At 42.2% G+C, this 26,424-nt stretch overlaps 2 protein-coding genes across 2 annotated transcripts; both read right to left on the bottom strand.

Moving 5' to 3' along the window:
• Positions 1–83: 83 nt before the first annotated feature.
• cacna1sa (calcium channel, voltage-dependent, L type, alpha 1S subunit, a) lies at positions 84–23,592 on the bottom strand. The gene is made up of 45 exons (XM_042089869.1): positions 23,028–23,592; positions 21,371–21,476; positions 18,836–18,975; positions 18,435–18,577; positions 17,984–18,136; positions 17,301–17,506; positions 16,986–17,089; positions 16,587–16,732; positions 16,368–16,446; positions 16,068–16,228; positions 15,515–15,740; positions 14,469–14,676; positions 14,118–14,238; positions 13,811–13,925; positions 13,346–13,445; positions 13,145–13,214; positions 12,916–13,048; positions 12,555–12,684; positions 12,324–12,383; positions 11,955–12,061; positions 11,509–11,596; positions 11,124–11,231; positions 10,685–10,737; positions 10,451–10,597; positions 9,412–9,613; positions 8,993–9,151; positions 8,678–8,788; positions 8,504–8,587; positions 7,786–7,833; positions 7,618–7,644; positions 7,365–7,490; positions 7,073–7,138; positions 6,801–6,892; positions 6,519–6,678; positions 6,252–6,379; positions 5,910–6,006; positions 5,708–5,810; positions 5,115–5,216; positions 4,302–4,432; positions 3,819–3,944; positions 3,257–3,462; positions 2,905–2,984; positions 2,682–2,710; positions 2,496–2,582; positions 84–762 (listed from the first exon to the last, which is right to left on the bottom strand). The coding sequence occupies exons 1-45, from the start codon at positions 23,213–23,215 to the stop codon at positions 535–537; spliced, it is 5,484 nt and encodes a 1,827-aa protein (XP_041945803.1). The 5' UTR covers positions 23,216–23,592; the 3' UTR covers positions 84–534.
• A 1,207-nt stretch (positions 23,593–24,799) lies between these two features.
• Positions 24,800–25,802, bottom strand: LOC121707368 (achaete-scute homolog 5-like). Its single transcript, XM_042089880.1, has one exon. The coding sequence runs from the start codon at positions 25,647–25,649 to the stop codon at positions 25,059–25,061; it is 591 nt and encodes a 196-aa protein (XP_041945814.1). The 5' UTR covers positions 25,650–25,802; the 3' UTR covers positions 24,800–25,058.
• Positions 25,803–26,424: the final 622 nt, after the last annotated feature.

Raw genomic sequence — 26,424 nt, 5'->3', positions numbered from 1 at the left:
TTGTATTTGCCTGAGTGGGCAGCCATCACACTGTTTATTGTTAACATGCGGCCTTGCTTTACTTATGATCCCTTCAGAGAGTAGGTGGCTAAAAGCTGTTTTCACAGCAAATTTATTTCATATTCTTACTTTATGGCCAAACTGTACAGAATTCTTTTCTTTGTATCTTTCTGCTAAAAATGTGAAGAATAAAAGAAGGTACAGCACATACAGCATTTAAAGGGAACAGTATGCACCTCTGTCTCTCCTACCATAAAAATGCCTTGAGGTCTCATACTTATTCAATCATGAGATCAAGTACTTCTTTACCTCTGGCCACAGTTTAAAAACTGCACAACTCTGGAAACATCACTGAGACGCCCATTAAGGGATGTCCATCTAAAGAGGGTTAAGTCAACCAGTGCCAACCCCACATCTTCCTTCTGATGTTTCCCAGAAAGGGCCCATGACACCTCAAGTGTTCGCTTGTCATTTACAGGTGGATCAACCTCCGTTCAGACATGCAACGAAAATACACGACACAAGCCCATGGGTCTAGACAGGAGTGTCTGCCTGGAGTGAATTTCTAGCCCTTCTCTGAATGCTGATTGGACGAAGTTCCCGGCCTTCAGTCATATGACCCTGATAATCCTTCAGAAGGGTGGCCGCAGCATGCTCCATGTCATCCAGGTCCATTTCTAGGGCTACAGCCATGTCTCGCTTGGTCACCGTCACAAACAGATGGTCCTCAGCCAAGGCTTGCAAACCATTACTGACAAGGATCTGGACAGACACAGGAGTTTAATTACAGGCAATGCTGATGAGTGTATCTATGACAAATTAAAAGATCTCATATGAGGTCAAAAATAAAATTCTTTATTACACTAAGTACACTATAGCCAGCCAGGAACCTAGGATCCTGTCTACCCTAACCCCCCCCCCCCCCCCAACACTCCCCCAGGACCGCCCTGTGGAACTGCACTGTGACTGCACAGTCTAACGTGTTGCTGCTTCATATCAAGCCTGATATACTTGAAATGACGGCATATCAATGTAAATATACAGTACACACAAGCACAAGTTTAAACTTCATGTAAATGTTATCAATGTTATTTATCACTCTGCCACAATGCTGCTGCTACTACTACTCTGTCAGAAGGTTACGCTAGGACTATGTAAATATACAACACAACTACCTCTATTTTTTGATATATGTTCTATATTTCTATATTTTGACATATGTTCTATATTTCAGTCTCGCACTTTAATGTCTGTATGTGGTATGTCTGTATATTCTTATTTTTTATTGTCTATGGCTGTGTCTATGTCTAAAGTATGTCTATGTCTGTATTTAAAGTATGTCTATGTCTGCATGGGAAAGTAAGAAACGAAATTTCAATTATTTGTATGACCAGTGCATGTAAAGAAATTGACAATAAAGCCGACTTGGCTTGACTTGACTATAATAGCTTGACGATAATACTGGGCATTCGGTGAATCTTGATTCTTTGAATCAAGCATCTACAGTATATTGGTATATCTATATATATATATATATATATATATCTACTGTATTCTTCAGTGCTAGGGCCACACTGATTGGCAAATGCACATTGTGTAACACTGTCTTCATCACATTGAATACGAAATTCCAAAAACTGAGAAACTGACAATGTGAGTTCACTCATTCACTCCCTCTTAAAGGAGAATTCCGGTGTGATATTGACCTAAAGTGTATTGAAACATGATACCGAGCGTGAACGTATGTCTCATAGCCCATCTCGGCTTGTCCCCTGCACTCCAAAATCTGGCGCTAGTTAGCCGATGCTACCAACAGCTTTTTCAATAGTGGTGCTTCGGCATCGGGCTAGCCATGCAAATAAATCACTGGGATCAGATAAGGGATCAGATTCCAAAAATAATTCAGTGGAAATGCATGGATTCCAGTTTCTTCCAGTAGCAGCAACTGGAATCCATGCATTTCCACTGAATTACTTTTGGAATCTGATCCCTTATCATACCTGTTCATTCTTACTCGTTGCTCGACTTATCGTGACTAAATTCAAGATGGCTGCAAACGCTAAACTTCGTGAAGATACTGTCTGTATAAATCGTCTTGTAAGTAAACTACCAGTGCTTTTTCAAAGTTCTCAATGTCTCGTTTTAAATGTCAGGGCCCTCGGAAGTCTACCAATGAAGTGTGGAGATACATTGAGCCTCGTAATGGGTGTAAAACAGTGATTTATTTGCATGGCTAGCCCGATGCCGAAACACCACTATTGAAAAAGCTGTTGGTAGCATCGGCTAACTAGCGCCAGATTTTGGAGTGCAGGGGACAAGCCGAGATGGGCTATGAGACATACGTTCACACTCGGTATCATGTTTCAATACACTTTAGGTCAATATCACACCGGAATTCTCCTTTAATAATAAACCCTTCTGGCCTCTTTTTGTATAATCCCCTCCCCCATGTTCTCCATGTATTATATGTTCTATATGTACTATATCTTTCTCACCTCTTTAATCAGCTTATCAGTAGAGCCTGTGGGATTTTGATGGGAAGTTACTTGTGAATGGGTGGTCTCAGCTCTGCCCCAAGTGGCCTGGAAGAGCAAAATGTTTAATAAATATTTTAAATAAAAGTATGAAGAAGGAGACAGGACAAACATCATAAGGTGAGATAAATATGATCATGGTCTTACATGAGAGCCTGTGTTCTGTTGGACACCACCTGCATGTGCAGCAACAGAACATGGTATTTACAGAACATTTTATAGTAATTCCATTTTTAACTAACAATATGTGTGTACTGAATCCTCTATTTTATATAAAAAAGCACATATGGCCTGTAACACGTACAAGTTTGCATCTATAATGACCCTATAATTTGCTAGTGACTCAAATAGATTCTTTTTTTTATCAAACCTGGTGAGATGTGTCGTCCACTCAGGCTGACATGCCAACTGACCGTTGAGAGAGCGACCGCCTCATTCTCAAAGTCAAACCTGCAGGAAAAGAGCATATTGTGTTGTAATGTGTACACATAAACATATTGACACACTGTTAGAACAAGAAGTAAGGGAAGTGTCATTATGAAGTTTGAGTCTAGCAGTGTTGGCTGTTATGGGAACAGCTGCTTGTAAGTCTGAGGGGTACAGACCAGTAAAACGTAATTCCATATGTCTCCGTTTGTGTATGTGTGTGTGTGTGTGACATTTACATCAACAGTACTTTCATCTGCCAAGACATGGACACGCTTCAGAGGGCATTGACTCACCTGTTATTGTTGTTGAAGTTGTCATTGTGTGCGTTGCTGTTGTTGGTGTTGGGGTGGTAATGGAGGAAGCCTACCGAGTGCTCTGCTTCCTCTGGCTTGCTGTCTGTGATCTGCAGTGGCCTCATGCTGGTCGCCTGGGTGGTGTTGGGGTTGCCCTGCTCCAGGGCGAAGGGATCCACATGGTTCCCAAACAGCCCACCTGCCCTCTGAGCATCGGCACAGCAAGAGAGTCATCATAACCCCAATGAGGATGGTACACAATGGTTCTGATCTCATTTGTAAGGTGTTGGTATAAGTTGAATATTTGTATGGGTGCCTGCATGTGTGCGAGTGTGTGTGTGTTTTTGTGTGTGTGTGGGTGTGCGTATGAGCATGCGTGTGTTTGTGTGTGCGTGCGAGCATGTGTGTGTTTGTGTGTGTGTGCGCGAATGTGTGTGTGTGTGTGTGTGTGTGTTTCTGTGTGAGTGTGTATGTTTGTGTGTGTGTGTTTATGTGTGTGTGTGTGTCTGTGTGTCCACACATTACCAGTCTCGTTGGTTACACTAGCTGTGTTTCCTCCTACCCTGTAGATGGCCTCCTCGGCCGCCTCATCCATGGCGCGGTCCATCTCGTCCTCATTCATCAGGTCCCCTGAGATGGTCCTCTGCAGCTCCGGAGCTGCCTCGTCCTCAATGCTCCTGAGACCAGCCTGAGAGAGGGGCAGGTGGGAGGGAAGGGGCCACAGAGGAGACAGACAGGGGAACGAAGGACAGGGTAAGGGGAGGAAGAGGCTGGGACGTGACATAAGTCTCCTAAAAAATAAACTTAAAGGAACACAATGCAGTTCTTTAACCTTATTGTTGATCATGTAGGATTGTGACCCTTTTAGTCAGTTTATGACTAACTGGGTACCGTCTTAGCGCTAAATGGTGTCGAATATTGATGCCAAGGGGCGTATATCAATTCTTCAATTAATTCTATAATATGATATGATATACTGTAAAAATGATGTTAAAAATGGAGTGAGGCTGACAGGCCGAGAGGGTGCCTCTGGAGAGCTTCTCACCTGTATTTCAGCATTGTTCTTGTTCTTAGTGGGCCGATAGCCATAGTACTCCTCCTGTCTCTTCAGGAACCTGCGGAAGTGGTCCTGGATCAGGTAGGTGGCGTAGAATTTCCCTACAGTCACCTCATCATCTGTAATGGACAGGAGTTCGTACTTTAGAGCATGCAAGGGTCCCATGTACCTGACTTCTTAGAGGTTTCAATGTTGTGACCATGATTGTAATGCGTTTAAAGGAGAATTCCGGTGTGATATTGACCTAAAGTGTGTTGAAACATCAGATTCCAAAAATAATTCAGTGGAAATGCATGGATTCAGTTGCTTCCGTAGCAGCAACTGGAATCCATGCATTTTCACGGAATTATTTTTGGAATCTGATCCCTTATCATACCTGTTCGTTCATACTCGTCGCTCGACTTATCGTGACTAAATTCAAGATGGCGTCGAACGGTAAAATTCCTTAAGGTACTGTCTGTATAAATCGTTTTGTAAATAAACTACCAGTGCTTTTTCAAAGTTCTTTATGTCTAGTTTTAAATGTCAAGGCCCTCGGAAGCTACTTTGAGCCTCGTAAATGGTGTAAAACAGTGATTTATTTGCATGGCTAGGCCGATGCCTGAGGCACCACAATGAAACACTGTGTTGGTAGCATTGGCTAACTAGCGCCAGATTTCTGAGTGCAGGAGACAAGCCGAGGTGAGCTATGAGACATACATTCACACTCGTTATCATGTTTCAACACACTTTAGGTCAAAATCACACCGGAATTATCCTTTAAGATCAGCCTGTGTCAGAATGACTGTTTGGCCTACTAACCCCCAATAGGTGGAATGACCTGGTCCAGCAGCTTCATGCTGGTTCTCTTCCAGATCTTTTTGATGATGGCCCTCAGTTCTTCATTGGCCTGCTCAAAGTTACCTGTCAAACAACACTTTATCAATCACTTCATCAACATTTCATCACTTAATCTAGTAGTCCTGACAGCTTTAATTACTCATCATTACAAAAACAATTACAGGCGGGCTATAGGCCTACCAGGCGCACAACTGATGCGTTCTATTCGTGGAGCATATGTTGCAACAATTAGCTTCCACTGAAATCAGTGGAACTGGCTACACCAGATTTTACAGGCCCAGCGTGCCCAGTGTGCGCCCGGTGTGGCCTGACGTGTCCTCACCAATCATGACCGCCGGTACTCAGTTGCCCTGTACTTAGGCCGCCGTCAATTATGAATTGATATGATAAATATAAAAGTTAAAGAAGACAAACACCAGGCATGTGCGTATAATTCAACCATGTGATCTAACCTCTAAACAACAGGCCAGATCGTTGACAGATCTGTGTAGGGGCAGCTTCTATTCAGGATATGCTGTCATGCCATTAACACAGAGAACTAGAGGCCCACTAACCTTCTGTCTTGATCTTGAGCCCAGTCCTGACCAGGGCGAAGAGTGTGGCGTTGAACGTAACTGTACCATCACTGTTCAGGGGCATGTTCATGGAGATCAGCCTCTATAATTGTAATGTGAACACATGAAGGTCAGTATAGCCAGTTGAGAACCAAGCCAGCTTTACATGCTTTGTGGATGAGTAGCCATACTTATTTCCCACCTTGCAAGCAACCAGATGAGGGCAGAACTTCCCAAAACCCAAAGGAGGCTGGATCCTACGTAGGAGTGTTACCACATCCAAATGCTTAATGCGCCCACTGTTAGACAAAAGAAATGACAAAACAAACAAAATTGTGATAAATTAGCTTATTACAGAACGTTTCTTTAATCATGATCAAGGTTTCCATTTGTCATGGTCTACTAGAAGAGGAATGTTCATACACATCTGAAGTGAAACCTTTACTCGCAGCTTTGAAGTATTGAATCTAAAAGAAATTTCCACAAACTCTGGCCCAAAGATGCTTAAAAAAAGTATGTTTAACAAGAGGTTGATTGTACTCACGTGGCCTCAGGATCATACTCTGCCCAGATCTTCTTAAACTCATCCAGGTGATGTGGCCCAAGTATAGACCAATCACGTGTCAGGTAGTCAAAGTTATCCATGATCACAGCCACAAATAAGTTGATAATCTATTGCAAAAAAACAAACATGTGTTCATTGCCCTTTGATCACCCATACCACCAGTGTGTGTGTGTGTGTGCGTGTGTGTGCGAGAGAGAGAGAGAAAGTGAGTGAGTGTGTGCGTGTGTGAATGTGTGTCTTTCTCACCAAGAAAGCACAGAGCATGTAGAAGCTCATGAAGTAGAGGATGGCGATGCCAGAGCCACAGGTGTACTCCTCCCCAGGCAGGTAGTCGGACTTGGGGTCGCAGCGCTGGCCGTACATGCACCCCAACATCACTTCCTGCCAGCCCTCCCCAGTCGCACACCTACACACCATCCACAGCACAGATATAGACTTGTGTGGTCAAACATGACACTTCACATGTCATCTATTCAGTAGGCCCATACACCTACAGTACATTACTGTAATTCCCAGTGCTATGCTTACCTGAAGAGTACCAACACTGCCATAGGAAATGTCTGGAAGTTGTTGTTGCGATTGATCTGTGTTCCGTCTATCAACGCTATTTTACCAAACACCTAGAAAAAGACAAAAAAGACAGTGACAACATTTAAATAAAAGTACAGAAAAGGCAAATGGGTCAACATCTGCTATGTGTTGCTTGATTGTGTGAATCCATATAGCACTGTTAAAACATAGTCTTTTTGATGGATTTTCATTGCTGTAACAATGCTGCCGGTCTGTTACAGAGGTCTCACCTGCATCCCAATGACGGCATAGATGAAGAAGAGCATGACGATCAGAAGAGCGACATAAGGCAAAGCCTAGAAACAGAACAGAAGATCAGTGGAGTGGTAAAGCAAGACAGAAACCAGCTTTTATTCTATATTCAGCCAATTATTTAGAATAAACAACTAGACTTATTCTATTACACAATCTATTTCTGCTAAATATTTACAAGGAATTTAGGAAGTAATTGTTATCATAAGGAATTCACAAACTGCCCTGAGATTTACAATAGTCTATTTTTCAACCAGGGTACTCTCATACCTGGAAAGATTTGATGAAGGTCCACAAGAGGTTTCTGATGCCCTCAAAGCGATTCAGCAGTTTGACCAGACGCATGACACGGAACAGACGGAAGAATGTGATGGACACACTGGCATTTTCTGATTCCTGTGAGAAAACAGTTCCATCATCCAAGCCAATCTCAGAAATATTTATCAGAAAAAATGTCATTAACAAGAACATGTTCAGTGGTCTTGTGAATTATTTGCAGCTAAGTTAGTGAAAGAACACTTACTGCTATGGCTTGCATTGGATTCACCTCCTGAAAGAACAAAGGGCATTTAACAAAACTTTCTGTTGCCTGCATGATGACTCAAAAATGATCCTCCCTGATGCATGCACCTAACACACACTGACCTGAAGACATGGGAGAAACACTCATGAAACAAGTCATCATAGTTACCTCACAACCGTGGAGACAGTACAGTCCTCCCTGTGAAGCCAAGGCTGTCTGTGATTGCAGAAGGGAGAAAGGGGAAGTAAACATCTAGAACTTTCTGAATCTGCCTTCACAAGTTTGAATGTTGACGCATGGTGCCAAAACATCCAGGTGCTCAGCCAAGAGAGTGTGCAGCAAGTGTACAAAGCAAAAGGCTGAATTTGAAACGGTGACATGGTGAAGGTGCAGCACTGCCGCAGGCTAACAGTGAAGCGGCTGGTGTGTCGTGTGGGCATGACAGCGGTCTGCGGTGCACCAGCGGAGGAGCGGTGGAGCTGTGCGGCACGAGCCGTGTTGACCGGAAGGAAAAGACAGACGCTATAGGACATATAGGACTTACTGACCATCTCAACAAAGCTAGAGCTGGACTGTAGGCTGGACTGGAGTGAACAGACATATGGTGACGCAGTGGGCAAGACATCTTACACTCAACTATGAATTTTTTATGTATCTACTGTAGTGCTGTAGCTTGCTTGAAGATACGAAATAAAGATAAGATGGGAACTTTCATCTCCTGACTGAAGTTTATAGATGAAGTTGATTACTGTTCACAAAAAATATTGGCCATATATTTATATAATTTATACTAATCATTAAAAAACAGTAGCTGTGTATAGCCGAACCCAGTATAAACAGAAGGGCAGTATAAATAGAAGTCAAACAAAAATGTAAAAACACTTACATCAATCTCACTGAGGGTGACATCAACGACACTGCCAATGACAATGACAAAGTCAAAGACATTCCAGGGATCCCCAAAGTAGCCCTGTGGAAAGACAGTGCAAAAGTAAATGTCAGGTATGGCTACTCCACTGATTCCCTCAACACAAAGAAAGAGGAATGATGAGTATGTCACCTTAGCTTTGAAGGCCATTAGTTTTAAGATCATCTCCACTGTGAAGAGCACGGTGAAGATCACATTAAGCATGTCTGAGAGATCCGTGACATGCTGAGACTGGTTGCAGTGCTGCAGAATAGATATTTTAAAGAGGAACAGACCACATATATTCGGGTTACATTTCATCATCATAAAACACTTTGATCGTATGGTTTGCTATTGCAATCCCACAGCAAAAGACACACTGAAAATGTTGATCCTCAAGTGATCCCCTAATGTTTACCTTTAAAGTGAGAACCACCACTAGCACCATAGTCTGCACTATAGTCTTACCTGCATCCCCAGACACATGGTGTTGAGCATGATGAGCAGGAACATGAGGTACTCAAAGTAGCATGACGTGACGATGTACCAGACCTTGTACTGGTACGGGTTCTTGGGAATGTAGCAACGGAGTGGCCGGGCTTTCAGTGCATACTGAACACACTGGCGCTATAAAACACAAATTCAAACAGTTACAAAATACTGTACAGAATAATCTATGTAGACTAAATATGATACATATTTATGATATATATTTATGATATTATATGTAGTTAACAGTAAAATGTTTTGTAAAGGCATTGACACTGACTGGACCCAGACTGAACCGATGTTTTTCAGCCAAACTAAATTCGGTTTGACTGAACCATAGAAAAAGAGGTAAGAACTTTCTATTCAATTTCATTTATGACATTGCCATTATGAAGCACCTGATTCTTGTCCAGCTCACAGTTCTTGTATTCCTGTTCTCCTTGCTCCTGGAAGGTCACGATGACGAAACCCACAAAGATGTTCATCATGAAGAATGCAATGAGGATGAGGTAGATGATGAAGAAAATGGAGACTGGTATACGGTTGTTGTAGAGTGGACCCGTGTCCTCCTTGTTTGAATCTATGGCTTTGTATAAGAGTCTAAAGATGTGGTGTGTGTGTGTGTGTGTGTGTGTGTGTGTGTGTGTGTGTGTGTGTGTGTATGTGTGTATGAGAGAGAGAGAGAGAGAGAGAGAATGAAAGAGAGAGGGCAAGTGAAAGACAGACAAAAGAGAGACATGGGTAAACCTTTGATATGAACAAATATTTGAAAATACTAGTAACATTAATAATTCAACATTATGGAAACTTTCGGTAACACTTTATAATAACTACATACAATTAAGCGTTTATTAAGCATTTGTAAGCTATTACTAAATGCTTTGTTCCTCATTTGTAAAACATTGTTCCTACAGTAATTCTTATCAGCAAAGCGTTTGTACACACAGTTATAAATGGTTTGTTCATAGTGAATAAGCCTATATCTAAAATATGTAAACTTTAAAACAACATTAAAACAACTCACAAAATATCATTAACTAACCACTTGTAACTCCTGAGTTAATCATGAATTACAGTATTAGGAAGTGGTTTATAAAACATGTATCCACACCCTAATAATCATTAGTGCAAGTGTATGTAACAACTGTTAAATACAGGAAAAATGACTATTGTATCATTTATTAAGTATTAAAAAATTATTTATAAACATATTTAAGATATAGGGTTATTTACTATAAACAAACCATTTATAACTGTGTGTACAAATGCTTTACTGATGAGAATTAATGTAACAACAATGCTTTACAAATAAGGAACAACGCATTTAGTGATTTAGCATTTATTAAGCATTTAGTTTACAAATGCTGAATAAATACTTAATTGTGTGTAGCTATCATAAAATGTAAAACTTTCTACTAAATAGCTAGTGCAACTTACTCTGGCCAACCCTCAAATGTAGAGACAGTGAAGAGAGCTAACATGCCATTCAGCACATTATCAAAGTTCAGGTCACTGTTCATCCATTCTCGCCTGCTGACCACCATTTCATGAAGAGCGTTCTCCTGGTGCATGATGTAGTTCCCTCTGAAGATGACAGACCAGCATGAGAGATCACAGTAGGAGACAAGAGAGGACGATGAAGGTTTGCTGTTCTCCAATCGCACCACCTACCTGCAGTCTTGCTCAGTCATCATAGCAGGGTCTGTGCAGTAAAAGAACTTCCCCTTTTGGATTGATAATACAAAAAGACAATGATGAGGTCCGTTAATGTTTAGTATATAGCATGATTGATAATACAAAAAGACAATGATGAGGTCAGTTAATGTTTAGTATATAGAATGTTTGGTAACACTTTACTTGAAAGTATCGACATAAGAGTGACATGACACTGTCATGAACAAATGACACTGTCATGACACATGAATCCTGTCATAAACATTTATGACTTGTTTATGACGCGTTCATGACAGTGTCATGTCACTCTTATGTCGATACTGTCAAGTAAAGTGTAACCGAATGTTTAAAGAAAATACATAAATGTAGGTCATATTATAGTACAATTCCAGTAGAGATGGCAATCAACAATCAATGATCATTGATTGATACTCACCTTGAAAAGCTGAACTCCTATGCAGGAGAACATGAAATCCAGAAGCATAGTGACCAAGACAATGTTGCCAATGCTCTTAATGGCCACAAAAACACACTGGATGACATGCTAAAGGATATACAAGAGACAGGAATGAATAAGATTTAGATTTGCACCACCAAACCAACACACAAATATAAATAATAATAAAATACAGCACTTTGTGTTTTAATAGGACAGCAGCATCTGAACCACTAGGGGGGTGTCACGGGCAGGTTGAAACAGAGCTCTATATAGTGGAGCTCATGAGTCACATGATAGCCTCTGAACCAATCATAGTTGAAACGGAATTGGCCAAACTATCTGTCCAGAACTATCTACAAGTTCTGGATTGAGTGTAGGCTACCTTGAGTCCCTTGGCTCTGTTGATGGCCCTCAGCGGCCTGAGCACCCTCAGTACCCTGAGGATCTTCACCACAGAGATGGCGCTGGATCTGAACAGAGCACAAACACAGAGGTCAGACAGAGACAGTGTCAGCAGGTCCGCAGCAGGGTTGTGCACAATTCTGCTTCCTGTTTGCTACCTCAATTGAAATGCAAGTGCAATTCAAGAATTGAATTGGAATTTAAGAGCCAGTTTCAATTCAATTCTGGAATTTTGCACAAGCCTGGTCCGCAGATGGATCCTGTGGTAGGTCACAGGGCTAGGAAGCTATAAAAAAGCTTTAATCAGGGATAGCTTCCATAACTAAAGTAAACAGACTTCACAATTCTTTTTATCTGCCACTATAACTATATACAAATGCTACAAATGGTCTGATATGTAAAACATCATGTATTCTCTTTACTTACTCCATTCCCATGGAGAGAAGAGAGACTCCAACAACCAGTAGATCCAGGATATTGAAGGAGTTTCGGCAGAAGGAGCCTTTGTGGAGGAAGGCACCATACGTGGTCATCTGACATAAACACAACATTATTCTACATATGGAGCAGATACAGTCCAGGTTCAGAACAGCAAATAGTATATTTTTACCCAACACATGAACAGAGGCAGGCTATTTTACATGTTACTTAGGCTTCTGGGTATAGAAGTCTGACAGCATGACAACTTTATCAGCTAAGGTGTCTATCACCATTTGCTAGTATGGCAATTTAATTGATAAAGCACTTCAACATATTCTTGGACTATGTAAAAAGTAAAGTGGGTGAGTGTTTTACCTTGAGGACAATTTCAGCTGTGAATACAGAGGTAAAGACAATGTCTGCATAAGCCAAGACCTAGAGCAGATGTAACAGGAACAACATGGTGAATATAATGAGTGAGCCATCAAGCTGAAATATGGGGACTAATTCCCTTTATGTGCATGCATCTCATATTATAACAGGATTATGCTGTAGCTTTTAATAAGTGCCAGTAACTACAGATTCAGGTCACTCGGGACTAGTCACCTGGTTTCTGAAGGACATTGGGTCGATGGGGTCCTCAGCCGCCAGAGAGATGCTGCTGAGGAGGATGAAGAGGAGGATGATGTTGGTGAAGGTGGTGGCGTTGATGATTCTGTGGCACAGCTTACGGAACCTGCAGAGGGAAGAAAGTTTGCGCTTGAGTGAGTCGAGTGAATTAACTCAAAAACACTAGACAAGTGGAATCTTGATATGCAGTTTAGAGTATTTACACAGAAGATTACATGTATGATGTTAAAATATAAACCTAATATTTAAAGTGAATTTGTATCATGCATTCATGTTTGTAACAACTGATATTATATTTTCAGTTAACTAACAATTGTGAGTGTATAAATTCACTTACTTATTTTCTGGACCAAATATGAAGAAGGCATAGGCTTCTGGCATAGGCACTGCCTCCTCCTTTAGCTGGAGGTCAGCCATTGGCCGAGGGCGAGGACTCTCAGGAATCTCAGGCTCCTCCTCCTCATCATCACCTAGGTAACAGAGTTTATTATATGGAACTCAAGCTTCACTGTAGTGCTATAAGAGGTTATTATACATTATACTAGGTAAGGGGAAATATGACTTACCCGGGAAATCGGCTGGAGGGAAGGGATCCTTAATTTCATTCACATGAGACTCAAACTCATCAACCTTTAGCTGTTCAAAATGACAGTGTTACTAAGATGTTGAAAATGGCATTATGGACACACAATCTTGTAAAATTAATTCTATATGTAAATAATCTATTTATTATAACACCTTTAGTTTATTATGGGACAAGTTTTTACCTTGGCAGTGGTAGGGATCCCTTCAGTCTTGGCCCTCTGGTCAGCCAGTTTCTTTGCCAGCAGGGCCTTCTCCTCCTCGCTCTTATCTGGGATAAGGGCCCTACATCACAACAAATGATACTGCGCATCAAAACACTGTGGTGTAGAGGTGGTTATACAAAAATCACAAAAAAAACAGGCATCTGCTAAAAAAGGCCTGAACAACCCATGGGAGACTAATTCCCTCTAATACAGCTCTGCCTTCTGGATGTTGTGAAGGGCTACACAGAAATTTCAAAGCGGGAAGTTCCCAGTTCAGGTGTGAGGTAACCCCCCCCACCCCACCCCACCCCACCCCCTCCCTCTTGACTTGAGAATTCTCCCACTTCCCAGTTGCTCATGAACGCACCATTCTAATGCACCCCAACTGCAACTGGTCAATAAAGACTGCGACAGACAGGCGCCATCACAAAGTCCCCAACTGACCTCAACATCTTCTTGCGCTTCTTCTCCTCAGCCCTCTCCTTCTGGGCTGAGGTCAGACTCTCTGCCTCGGCCAGGTTATCCACAGCAATGGCCAGGAAGACATTCAGAAGAATGACTGTGCTCCTTTGGTCAGGGAAATGATTATTTCATTTGTGATAGATACATAAACAACATTATGAGACAGATCTCTTTTTAGGTAGCCTGCTCACTGTTCCCGAGTTCTCTATTAGTGCCTAGTCTTGTGAAACGGCATGGTTACACTATGTGGTAATAATCAGGCATGGCCTAGATGAGGAACGAAGGATACAGTTCCCACAGACGAAGAGAATGATGAAGTAGATGCTGACAAGAATGCCTGGCATGGACGGTCCACCGTGGGCCATGATACCATCATACATCACCGTGTTCCAGTCCTCGCCTGTCAGGATCTGCACCAACAGCAAGAACGATTTCACACGGACACTAACAAAGTAACCAAACTGTGACTTTGGTCCCCAAAGGGATTGGATTAGAGGTTTCTTCTCATAGTTCTTGAAGATTCAAGTTCTATATCAAATTAAGTTCTTTCAAAATCCTATGCGAATCCTATGTTAGGCATTGGATTCCCATAGGACTTTAAAAGAACCTAATTAGTGAGAGTGTTAGTGAGAAGTCATACCTGGAATACTGTAATGAGGGCCTGGGGAAAGTTATCAAAGTTGCTCCTGCGAATCCTGTGGTCAGGGAAGTTGAACTTGCCCCCAAACACCTGCATCCCCAACAGGGAGAAGATGACGATGAATAGGAAGAGGAGCAGGAGCAGAGAGGCGATGGAGGCGATGGAGTTCAGCAAGGACGCCACCAGGTTACTCAGACCAGTCCAGTACCTGATGCGAGAATTACAGTAAGATCACATCACACGTGCCGATCACATCACACGTGCCGATCACATCGACCCTTAGTTCAATTCAATTCAGTTTATTCTTTGTCCTAAACGAGCAATTTGTGTGCAGCAGGAACACATCACATGAAAACATATGTAAAAAACACACCTTTTCCCTGACTTTCCCAAAAAATGACCTACTATATAATGAATGGTACAATATACCGACCAAAGATTTCAGAGCAGCCACAGAGCGTTCAAGAATCTTTTACTTTTTTAGAGTGAGATATGAATAAATGGGCATTGAAAAAACAAAGTTGGGCTAACTACAACTACTCAAACAAGCAGTAAAGCTAAGAATAAGTATATATACTCTTTTGATCCCATGAGGGAAATCTGGTCTCTGAATTTATCCCAATCAGTGAAGCGAAGCACACACTAATCCCGGCGCAGTGAGCTGCCTGCAACAACAGCAGCGCTCGGGGAGCAGTGAGGGGTTAGGTGCCTTGCTCAAGGGCACTTCAGCTGTGCCTACTGGTCGGGGTTCGAACCGGCAACCCTCCAGTTACAAGTCCGAAGCGCTAACCAGTAGGCCACGGCTGCCCCTACACAGCTAATAACCAGATATACACCAATTCTGCGGGGAAATATTTGTGTTAATGTTTTTTGGCAAGTAAATTTTAAACTGATACAACAAAATTCCATGACTTTGCCTCAAGAATGATTCAATTCCCTGACTTTCTATGTGTGGAATAGACTTTCTAAATTCCATGATATTCCAGAAATTCCATGACCCGTGGGAACCCTGACACACTCACTCCCCCGTGTCACTTCCCTCTTACTTGGTGATCTTGAGGAGCCTGAGGAGCCTGATGCAGCGCAGCACGGAGACGCCTGTGAGGGACATGATATCCATCCGCACCAGGATCAGCTCCAGGATGCCCACGGACACCACGAAGCAGTCAAAGCGGTTAAAGAGGGACATGAAGTATGAAGGCAGGCCCAGGGCGTACATCTTCAGGAACATCTCCACCGCAAAGAGGGACAACAGCACCTTGTTTACATTCTCTGTCAGGAAAAAAGGAGATATGACAATATATACAGGAAAATATGCGAGAGGTCAGTTATTCTATTGCTCTTTCAGATTCAGAATCTCTATTACAATGTGTGTGTGTGTGTGTGTGTGTGTGTGTGTGTGTGTGTGTCTGTGTGTGTGTGCTTTCAATACCTGGCACTTGGATGCATTTTTGGAAATCATGATTTAAACCTCTATATTCAGGAAAGCACTACATAAGTCTATCTGAGCACAACTCTCATACAACAGCTGTGTGAATGTTAACACAAAGGCATATAGGTTTGAGTTTGACTGGTTAATTTTTTCTCCGTTCTCTATACCTTGTAGATCGGTGAGGGACTCAGACTGCTGGTGATGCTCTGTTGAGATGGCCAGAGTATTGAAGAACACCACCAGGATGACCAACCAGTAGAAGAGCCGGGACTTGACAAAGGTGCGACACTTCCTCCGGAACACACGGTTATACTGCTTAGCTCGCTTCCTATAAGAAAAACAAGAGAGCTGAACTCTTACAGTCTAAACTATACCTTAAATCTTAATTGTGATAAAGTGAGAGATCCATGGCTGTTCCCATTGCTTTGAATGGAATATAGCAGAAGTGTGATTTTGAATGCACTCACAAATAATATAGAAAGCGTTGGATTCCTTCCATACCATACAGACTTTCAGTATCTGACCCTTCCACAAGAGGTAGCAGTCCTACACACAGAAGCACAGAGGTACATTTTTCCATTGGCACATTGCATTTCACTTCACTTGGGGCGGAATGTTTTGTATATTTGGTGGTGTGAGTGGTATGTTTGCAGGTGGGAAATTAGGCACAGTTCCAGGTGTGTCACCTTTGCCCTCCTGGTCGTTGTCCATGATCTCAGCCTGGGTGATCCATTCCATGTAGCCCTTCAGGTCCTCGTCCAGCTGCTGGCGTTCTCGTAACATCTGGTACTCACCACTCCTGGAGCTCTTCTCACGCTCCTTAGTAAACTCACTGGAGGGTGAGAGAAAGAGAGAGAGAGAGAGAGAGAGAGATGAGACAGAGAGACCACATACAATGTCAGAGTCTGTCCTGACCCACACTTCAGAAAAAAATGATGAGACCCTCATTTACATATTGTGTACTTATGTATTATGTACTCCAATTTCTTACCAATTCTTATTCAACTTCTGTGAATATGTTACCAATACAAGTTTCCTTATGCGATTCGCGTTGCATGAGAGAGAGGCAGAAAGAGAGACAATACCCGCACAGGACTCCCAGAACCAGGTTGAGGATGAAGAAGGAGCCAAGCAGAATGAGGGTGACAAAATATATCCAAGGCCACTCAACACCAATGGCATCATTCACCTGTATATGTACACAAACACACACACACACACACACACACACACACACACACACACACACAAATAGCCATACATTTACACACACATGTACACAGATTTACACATAGACCATGATCAAATGCAAAATAAAACATTATCACTGTGAAACAACTGGATGTTAACAGTACACAGAATTTATAAAATCTATTAATACAAGTGAGAGAAACACTAACCCAGTAGAGCACATCGGTCCAGCCCTGTGTGGTGATGCACTGGTACACGGTCAGCATGGAGAAGCCCAGGTTGTCGAAGTGGGTGATGCCGTTATTGGGGCCAGGCCAGTCCGCCAGGCACTCTGTGCCATTCACGGAGCAGCGGCGGCCATTTCCCGCCTGAGCGCAGGGAGAGGCATTCTCATTCTCCATGGTCGCAATGATACCTGTGCAGAACACGAGAAAGCACAGGGTCAACTCTGTCACACCATACTCAGTAACACTAGACTCAATCAAACCATTCACAGACACTCTATCGTCTGTCCCACTATACTTAACACTAGACTCTGTCCCACCATATGAAGGAACACTATACTCAGTCAAGCCATACTAAGGAACACTTTCCTCTATCCCACCACACTCAACACTACACTCAGTCCCACGATACTCAGTCCCACTATACTCAGTACCACCATACTCAGTAACACTAGACGCAGCTAAATCATGCTCACACACTCATCAGCACACAGGCTTAATGATTCATTATTATTTCTCTCACATTGTGAATTGTTATCTTTGAGACTTCAAGTTTCCTTTAAGTTGCCTTTGTGCCTATTTAAGTTCAAGACCAGCAGTGTTGCGGCTACACAATATGAATTGAAAGTTGTATACAATTAAGTAGCTGGTTTGTTTACTATACTTACGTGTTCCAGTATAGTAGCATGTTTTGTGCATTTTGCACTTGAAGAGGTCAAGTCCAGCGATGGCATATATGGTGACCATGAAGAAAACCAGGAGGGAGATGTGGAACATCGGTAACATGGACTTAAGGATGGAGCTCATCACCACCTGTAGGCCTGGAGGGAAAGGACAAACTTGTGTAAAACAATCTTATCAAAGATCTGAGCAAACATCTGTTTTGAAGAAACTTGTCCTTCTCTGTGCAATCCTAAAAAACTATAAAAAGAAAGGTAAGTGAGGAGATAGAGCGTTTGAGACACACCCAAACAAATATCATTTCATTTGTCTGTAGCTTTGCTCCAGATTTCAATATTTCATATTTCAAGCTTAGCTGAAATCTATAGACACATGTACAGTAATCTTCCCTCAGATAGTCCCAGACTTAAAACCTGAAAGCAAAATAGCAGTCCTTACTGGGCACCCCAGAGACAAGGCGAAGCGGCCTGAGCACCCTGAACGCTCTCAGGGCCTTCATGTCAAAGCCTCCCCCCTTCTGCTCCACAGGCGCCTCCACCCCACTGATGTTGTTGATGAAGTCCACAACAATGGTGAACAGCCTGAGATAACAGCAAGAAAACAGACACAGTAAGAAAAACATGCAGGACAATTAAGAATATATTTTGGGCAAGGTCATAGCAACACACCAGATATATTTATATTTGCTGCAAATATTAATATTGATTGTAATATACAGTATATCACATGCAACATAAAGTGTGAGTACATATGAATATATTAGTAGTATTGAATAATTTATTTTGTGTAACACGATTCAGAGATGGCAATAATCTGAAACTGACATAATGTGTTATTACCCCATGGTGACAATGACGAAATCCAGTATGTTCCAACAGTTCCGTAAATAAGCGTCTGCATGGAATAGCAACCCATACGCAACAATCTTTAGGAAACATTCCATGGTGAAAATGATCAGGAAGATGTACTCCAAACTTTCCTGTAAGGCGTAAGACAAAAGAATACTTGATGATACCACAGGGATAATGGTATGTCATGCTGGGATACATTTGTGTCAATAATCATTTTATAGTTATCTCTTTAGCCCTGTCTGAAATGGGGACCATAGATTATCCTACTTTCGTCATCCATTCAGCACATACCAAGCAGTTTTCACTGGATCATATCTAGTTTCAAGGGACTAATAGGGCCTAGTTTGCTATTTATTCACACCAGGCATTAATCAAATCACTTTCTATGGCAAAGTTACAAAAAATACATGGGCCCTTGTTATTCTCAAGGCCCCACTGAAAATGTGTTTGACTGGATTCCCAGATCCTATGACAGGCCAGGAATGTTGGGAATGGCTGGGATGGGGAGGGCAGACATGGGAGTCACAGGGAGCCAGGGCAACTTGGAATGGTGGCTTGATCACTCACCATGCCATATTCTCTTTCATTGTGTCTCCCCCCTTCTCACGCAGAGAGGCGGGCAAGAGTTGTTTCGCTGACGAGAGAGCCTCTTGCCCAGAAGTCTTTGTACTATTCTGGGTCACATTACCGTGTTATAAAGATATACGGACGGAGGAACAAGGGACAACTATGGAGCAGTGGAAAGTAGGAGTCACATCAGTGAAAGAGGGTGATCAACAAATGTGAAAAAGTCTTACACACACACACACACAAACACACACACACACACACACACACACACAAACACACACACACACACACTACTCCACCGAAACATACACAGAAACACAGAAATGTATGCACACACACATATTAGAACATATAGCACACACACACACACACACACACACACACACACACACACACACACACTCACAGACATATATACTGTGCAGCAATTGCACAACACAGGCAAACACATGTTGACCATTAATATCATCATTACACACCACAACAGAAGTGCCCCCACGTTCTCTCACACTCATTCACTATGCACACATATTGATTACGGGAGAGGCCGTTGTGGCGTCATCCCATACTCTCTCAGTGTGCAGTGGGCATTCAGTCTGGCTCTAAATAGAAAGCCATTGGGATGCATAGGCCAGTGGAGGACTGCAATGGGCACCTGCTCCAATCAATCACCAGGCTCAAGGTCATAATGGATGGGCCTTCGCACGCCACCAACACCCGTGTGTGCACACACACACACATGCACAGGCATAGGCACACACACACAGGCACACACACACATGCGCACACGCATACAGTACACACACACGCACACGCACACACACCACAAAGGGGGATTTTTTTATAAACCCCTTGGCAACACTCGGAGTGTTAACAAAGTCTCTCTGCCATGTCATTTGTCAAGATGTGGGTCAGTAGCCAGAGCATGATGATACTATCATCTCAGGCACTCTCTGAGCAGCGCTGGGATGCCCGACGCACCCCTATACGGATAGGGATATTTTAGCAAGGTCTAATAACAAAAGAGCTTCAGCTCCGTGAATGTTTTTCAGGGCTTAAGTGAGGGAGGCTTGCCTTACAGAGGGTTGCTTTAGATGTGTAAATCAAGGTCTGCTCATGTGTACAGACAAACAGACTTTTTGGATCGAAAGTTTAAAACAAATTTATGTTCATTTAACTTTTGACACAACTGTTGACTGATTTCTTCTAAAGCATTTGGAGGCCATGCTTTTAGGGTACTGAGTAGTTCAGACAACATACTCTACCCATACAAATACTCAGTCTAGTAGTGACCGTTTAGCTAAAACTACTGCTTACTTTCATTTAAAAAGTCTACCGTGGCTATTCAGGTACCGTACCACCCAATAATTAGGACCAAATTGTCACACTCTATACTGTAAAAGTGTGAAGACATAATCTAAATACAAACTATAAATTGCAGGGCCGCTTGTGAAAATATTATCGTCTCCAATGTCTTTCTGTGTGTAGCTCTGAGTGATTTGATCTAGCTGGGCTCATGCAGGGCGCGTTGACTCAGTGATGAATCACCATTTCAATACTTCCACAGTGAGCTTTGATCCCCCCCCCTCCCCTCTGCTGTCCCTCTTCATCCAAGCGTCCAATCTGTCTTTCCCAACCTGATCGTCAGTGGCCCTCGGTAGGAGGCTTACGTGGGGTCGGATTGATCGTATGTCAGAATATCCAGCAGTGTGGTTAGCTTTCAGCAACAGCTGATTTATCGTAAAATATTAGATTGTTTTATAATAATAGATCAGTTACATGTCCATTTGTCAGTTACATGTCGAGTTTTCTCATGTTGATCTTGTATTTACTGTATTTTGGAACTTCATGTTATTCCTCAAAACTTTATCCAGTATTTGAGTGAGCATTGGGTTTGGGTCACGTCTGAGTGCCCTGCTAAGCCAGGTGCAAAGGTCAGGCTTCTGAACTCACTAGGTTACTGTTGGTGTTGTTGGTGTCCTCCTCAGGCATGGGCATGAACACTGCCAATGCCACACAGTTGGCAAAGATGGTCAGCAGGATGATGATCTCAAAGGGTCTGAGGAGTATGGTTAGGGCAAAAAGGAAGGAAGGAAGGAACTGTGTACAGAAAACAACTTTTTCAGCACTTGGGAAGAATGTCTTTTTTTACATACAGTCACCTATGTCACAAGATCCTGCTTCATTTTTGTGATAGTTATAGGTATGAATGTTAAAATGTAGGTGTTTAGCTGAGTGAATAAATACATTGGTATTTGTTTATTTTCTTATAACTTATAGTTAGGCCATACAATTTGTACTGATTTAGACTGGTATCCTTTGGTATCTCAAAAGATCAGGTTATTCTTAATCAACTTGACACAGCTTTTGAATGAACTTTCCATTAAAGAGGGAGTTAGTAACAAAAATGAAAATATTTCTGAATGGTGTAGAATGGTGTCAAATATTTTCTAAAATGGTGCTCTGACTCTGAAGGCTTGATGAATAAACTGGGTGTAACTGTGTACTTAACACTCTTTATTAAACTTTCTTTTCTCTGTTATCTTCTCTATGTATTTCTACATGTACAGGCGCTCTAAAATAGTTAGAAATACAAAACTTTTATGACTTGTAAGTATCAATATGGACAGTAGACTAAGGAATAGTTGCCAACTACTTTCTTTTAAACATAATCATATTTCTTTAAGTTTGCAAGTATTTCATTTTTCTCCACAAGAATAAATGGTATCTTTAAATATTGCCTTCCACTCAAACTTTTGACTGTCACTAAATCATACAATAAAACCTGTAAGGTCAAAACTGGATCCCTTTAACTGGGATGTGACCTCTTTGTCTAAGCATGTTTGGTTAACTGAAATGTTATGATTTTATGAGCTCCTAAGTTCAATGTCTTTTGTGTGTGTGTGTGTGTGTGTGTGTGTGTGTGTGTGTGTGTGTGTGTGTGTGTGTGTGTGTTTGTGTGTGCGTCCACCTAGAGAGCTGTGTGAGAGACAGCATTCTATCAGCTTAGCGTATCTGTTTTTAGGCTCTGACTTCTACAGACAGCTGCCTACCCTCAGAATACATGGACTACAACCAACTCACCTACATTTTTGCCTAAAGAAAGTCTAAAATTCAGTTACAAACTCATACCTTCATTAACGTTTTACCGTTAGATGTCTGCATAAGTCAGCGCAAGACCCTATCACACACTGCAAATAATGTTTTTTTTAATGCTCTCTATTATGGTCTAATTCACTGGTTTACTGATTTCATTCATTAAGTTCATTATGCTAACCCCTTACTGTTAAAAGTTATAAATTAACATAAGACACAATCATATATACTGTAAAAAATAATGTGCTATGACTCTTGATAAGAGTCTGAGTTACTGAGCCTTAATAAACCCTTTATCAGTTTATTTTTCTAACAGCAAATTTAAACAAGTATTCATTACTTAACTTGTTATCACATTTCTACCAACCCATTAATGGTCTGTGATAAATGACTGACTGAGTGACTGAATGAGTGACTGACTGTGCTGCCAGTGTCAGATTGACTCTGCTGGCCACAGCTCATCTCAGGTCACTCTTAAGGCTAAGCAGATGATATAGTGTCAGTGTAAGGATACTTCCACTCCACGATCTGGATGCAGGCCTTGCGGAAGGGATTCTTCAGCGTGAGGAAGAAAAGGGAGCGCACAGGTCGGGGGTTGCCGCCCGTGGCCTGCATCTTCTTCAGCTTCTCCCGCTGCTTCCTCTTCAGTGTTTCCTCGTCCATGATGAAGGACTTCATGTTGGGGTCATTGCCGCCCTCCATGTTGGCCAGAGTCTTGGAGGCTTCACTTCAACTCACCGTCTGTGGTCACCTGTAATCCGGGTCTGGTTTATGAAAGATCTCCTTCTCCTCCCTGAAAGGGCCACAGGTCCCTGGTAGGTTGTGTCTTTCTTGTATCACCAAAAGAAGAATGCCCACCACCTCACCAAAAACAATCCCTCCAACCCTTTCTTCTTAAAGTTGATCTCCTACTCTTTCCGACTCTCTCTCTCTTTCCGCCTCTCTCTCTCTCGGTCCTCCAACGGTTCCCCAGTGTGTTGTCGTTGTCCTCACCTCGACTCCTTCCCTCTCATCTCCGCTGCTCTGAGCCTGCCTGACTGACTGACCAGTCCTCAGACTGACTGAGTGAGGGGACTGCTCTTGACTGTGGGGTTACTGGTTGGGAGAACAGTTGCTCAGAATAAATATAGTTTATAGTATATATAGTTTATACAGTTGCTGGAGAATAAATATAGACAATAAGTGTCAACTGGCTGGGGGTGGTGGTGGTGGGAAGGGGGCTTGGATTTTTGTTGTGGGGGGAACTACATGAAAGGCTCGCTGTAAATAGGTTGAGGGTTAGTTGAATGTGTGTGTGTGTCTTTGTGGTGGTGGTGGGTTTAAAACTGTCATGTCAAACCAATGGTGTTCCTTCATAGGCTAGCATTAGAGCCTGTGTTTGTTTCATTAGTGGGGGGAAATAATTCAGTGCCACTCAACTGATTGGCTGATCATTGGTATGCCTTTCCATTGGCCACTCAAACCATGGTGTCACCTTGCGGGTGAAACTGATCACAGCTTCCTCATTGGCCGGTCGGGGCCCTCAATGACATTTCATTGGCTACTAAACACTACACTACGCACACAGGCTTCTAGGAAGGGAATTTGCTGTGCTGTCGCACTCAACACTAAGACCAGAGATTCCATTGATAGTATGTGCTTAAATGGACACCGTTGGTAATTACATTTTTGCTAAATGTGTGTCAGCATTTCAAGGCTTTATGGTTCCACTAAAATATACCCTCGAGCCTCAAGTGATCCCATGTTGTCTTTATCAGAAGCAGATATATTTGGTAACAGCTGGTGCTGGTGAATAAAAACTGAATGTAAAACATGCTGATGCTCAACTAGGGGACTTTTCCCGCCATGGGAGACAGTGCTACTAATAACATTGGCTGACTCACAAATGTGCTTTATCACTTGGTGCCACAATGATCCCGCTGTAAGCAGGTGACCACTTCTTGCAAGTGCTAAATTGTCTTTCTGATATTATACCCTTTATCAGATGTAGTAGTTCTGGTTCTAAGATGATCTGGCATATCCACATCTGGCAATCCAAGCCAGGACTACTCCAGAGGTTCTGTTGGGGTATGCTAAAAGGTTATCAAACTTGAAAGTCTGGACCAAGGTCCGAACCAACGTTCATATGTGAAAATGCTCTAAAACGGTCACTTTTTCAGCAGTAGGCCCTATTGTGGCCTTGACTGCAGCAGTCACCTAGAGCCAGCTGATGGCAGTGTTGTACTATCACATCACACAGGTCCTCAGAGAAAAGGCAGATTAGGGCAAGTTTGAGGTAACACTTGTTGTAAATTCATTTAATTTCTAGAAACCTTTGAAAAACTGAATGTTCACAGAATAGACAGAGGCATTGATAACTATAGCCTATGAGAAGCACAGAAAAAGTAAATGGTACAGGATTAAATACTGAATGAGTTTTTTTTCCAAAGGTCTCAATAGCCTAGAAAGCATCCAAATGTGAAGCTCCTTCTTAAAATCTAGTTTCTAGAATAAGTTAAATACACAAAACAAAAGTGAATGTTCAATTGGGATAGGCCTAAGTTAGCTACATTCCCGACCCCTCAGTATCCTCGCAGTAGAGTCCAGGAGAAGAAGGCAGAGACAACGACCGCGTTGATCCTCCATCGCTGTCTCCTAAGACGTCGACCTTGAGGTGAGAATTGAATTTCTCCCGAGCTCCCTCTCGTCTCTCCCCCTCCACCAAACCTTGCAGGTACTTGATGTAGCGGATGGCGGCGCGAAGAGTCTCCACTTTGCTCAGGCGCTTCTCGCCGGTGCTTCCAGGTAGATGGTCCCTTAGCTTAGCATAGCCCTGGTTAACGCACTTGACACGCTGACGCTCTCGTTCATTGCGTTTCTGGATGAAGGCAGGTTCGAACGGGCACTCGTACACGCCAAATCGCCCGTGAAAAGGGGGCAAATAGGGGATAAGAGTGGAGGTGTTTCGGTATGAGTTTTCATAAAATCCAGGGTCTACACCTGTCGGATAGAAGAGGAAGGGCACGGTGCGCGTGAACACCTCAGCGCTGGTATGAGGATGACCACCATGTGCACCAGGCGGAGACATACCATATTGTAGACTGGCCTTATTATAGAGGTCAGGTCGCTGCTCAAATGTGTGGGAAAAGGTGTTCATGTTGACCCAAGTAAGTTGACTCCAGTGTGTGACTTAGTTTAAATCTACCTCACTCAGATTCAGACTGGTCCTTGTCTGATGCTATTTCAGTCAACCAGCATTTACAATAAAATTGTAATGCGAAAGACAAACTTTCCTATCACAGAAAAATACATTGTTCCACTTGTCATGTGAATTTCATCAGGGAAAAACCTTTCACAGTGAATACATGGGGTTGACACAGTATTTGAGAAACGTTTTGAAGTGATTATGATGTCAGGACAACTGAGTTAAGTCTTCTAAACATTTCCCTCCGGTGATAATGGGTGTTATAGGCTATTCATGCTGGGAGAGAATGGCGAGTCGACCATCATCATCTTTTCCATGCACAATTGCTGATGTTTGTAGGCTGCAAAAAAGCAGAAAAAAAATACTCAGTCAGACAGTCACAGTGTGAATAAGCACATATTAATCATGACATTTGTATGAAGACAATAGAAATTCAAGCAATTACATCATAATCCACTTATTTTACAAAATAACAAGTTATAGCTCTAATGTATTCAAAGAATATTTTCTGTCAAAAATCAGACAAATCTGTTTAGAGGATAGGCTATGGCCTGACTGGGATCCTTCATTTTATGGATTAGATTATAATACTGTTTGCATGCTTCTTTTCCTCACAATCAACCATGTCTTTCCTGGCTTCTTCAAAGATGGACTTTAAAAGAACACATTAAATAGTGAAGCTCCAAAGAGAAGAGTGATTTCCCTTTATAATCTTTAAATGAGTTTT

This window comes from Alosa sapidissima, chromosome 4, assembly GCF_018492685.1.
Source record: "Alosa sapidissima isolate fAloSap1 chromosome 4, fAloSap1.pri, whole genome shotgun sequence".
In the NCBI taxonomy this organism is placed as follows: Eukaryota; Metazoa; Chordata; class Actinopteri; order Clupeiformes; family Clupeidae; genus Alosa; species Alosa sapidissima.
This window is presented reverse-complemented; position numbering and strand designations above follow the sequence as displayed.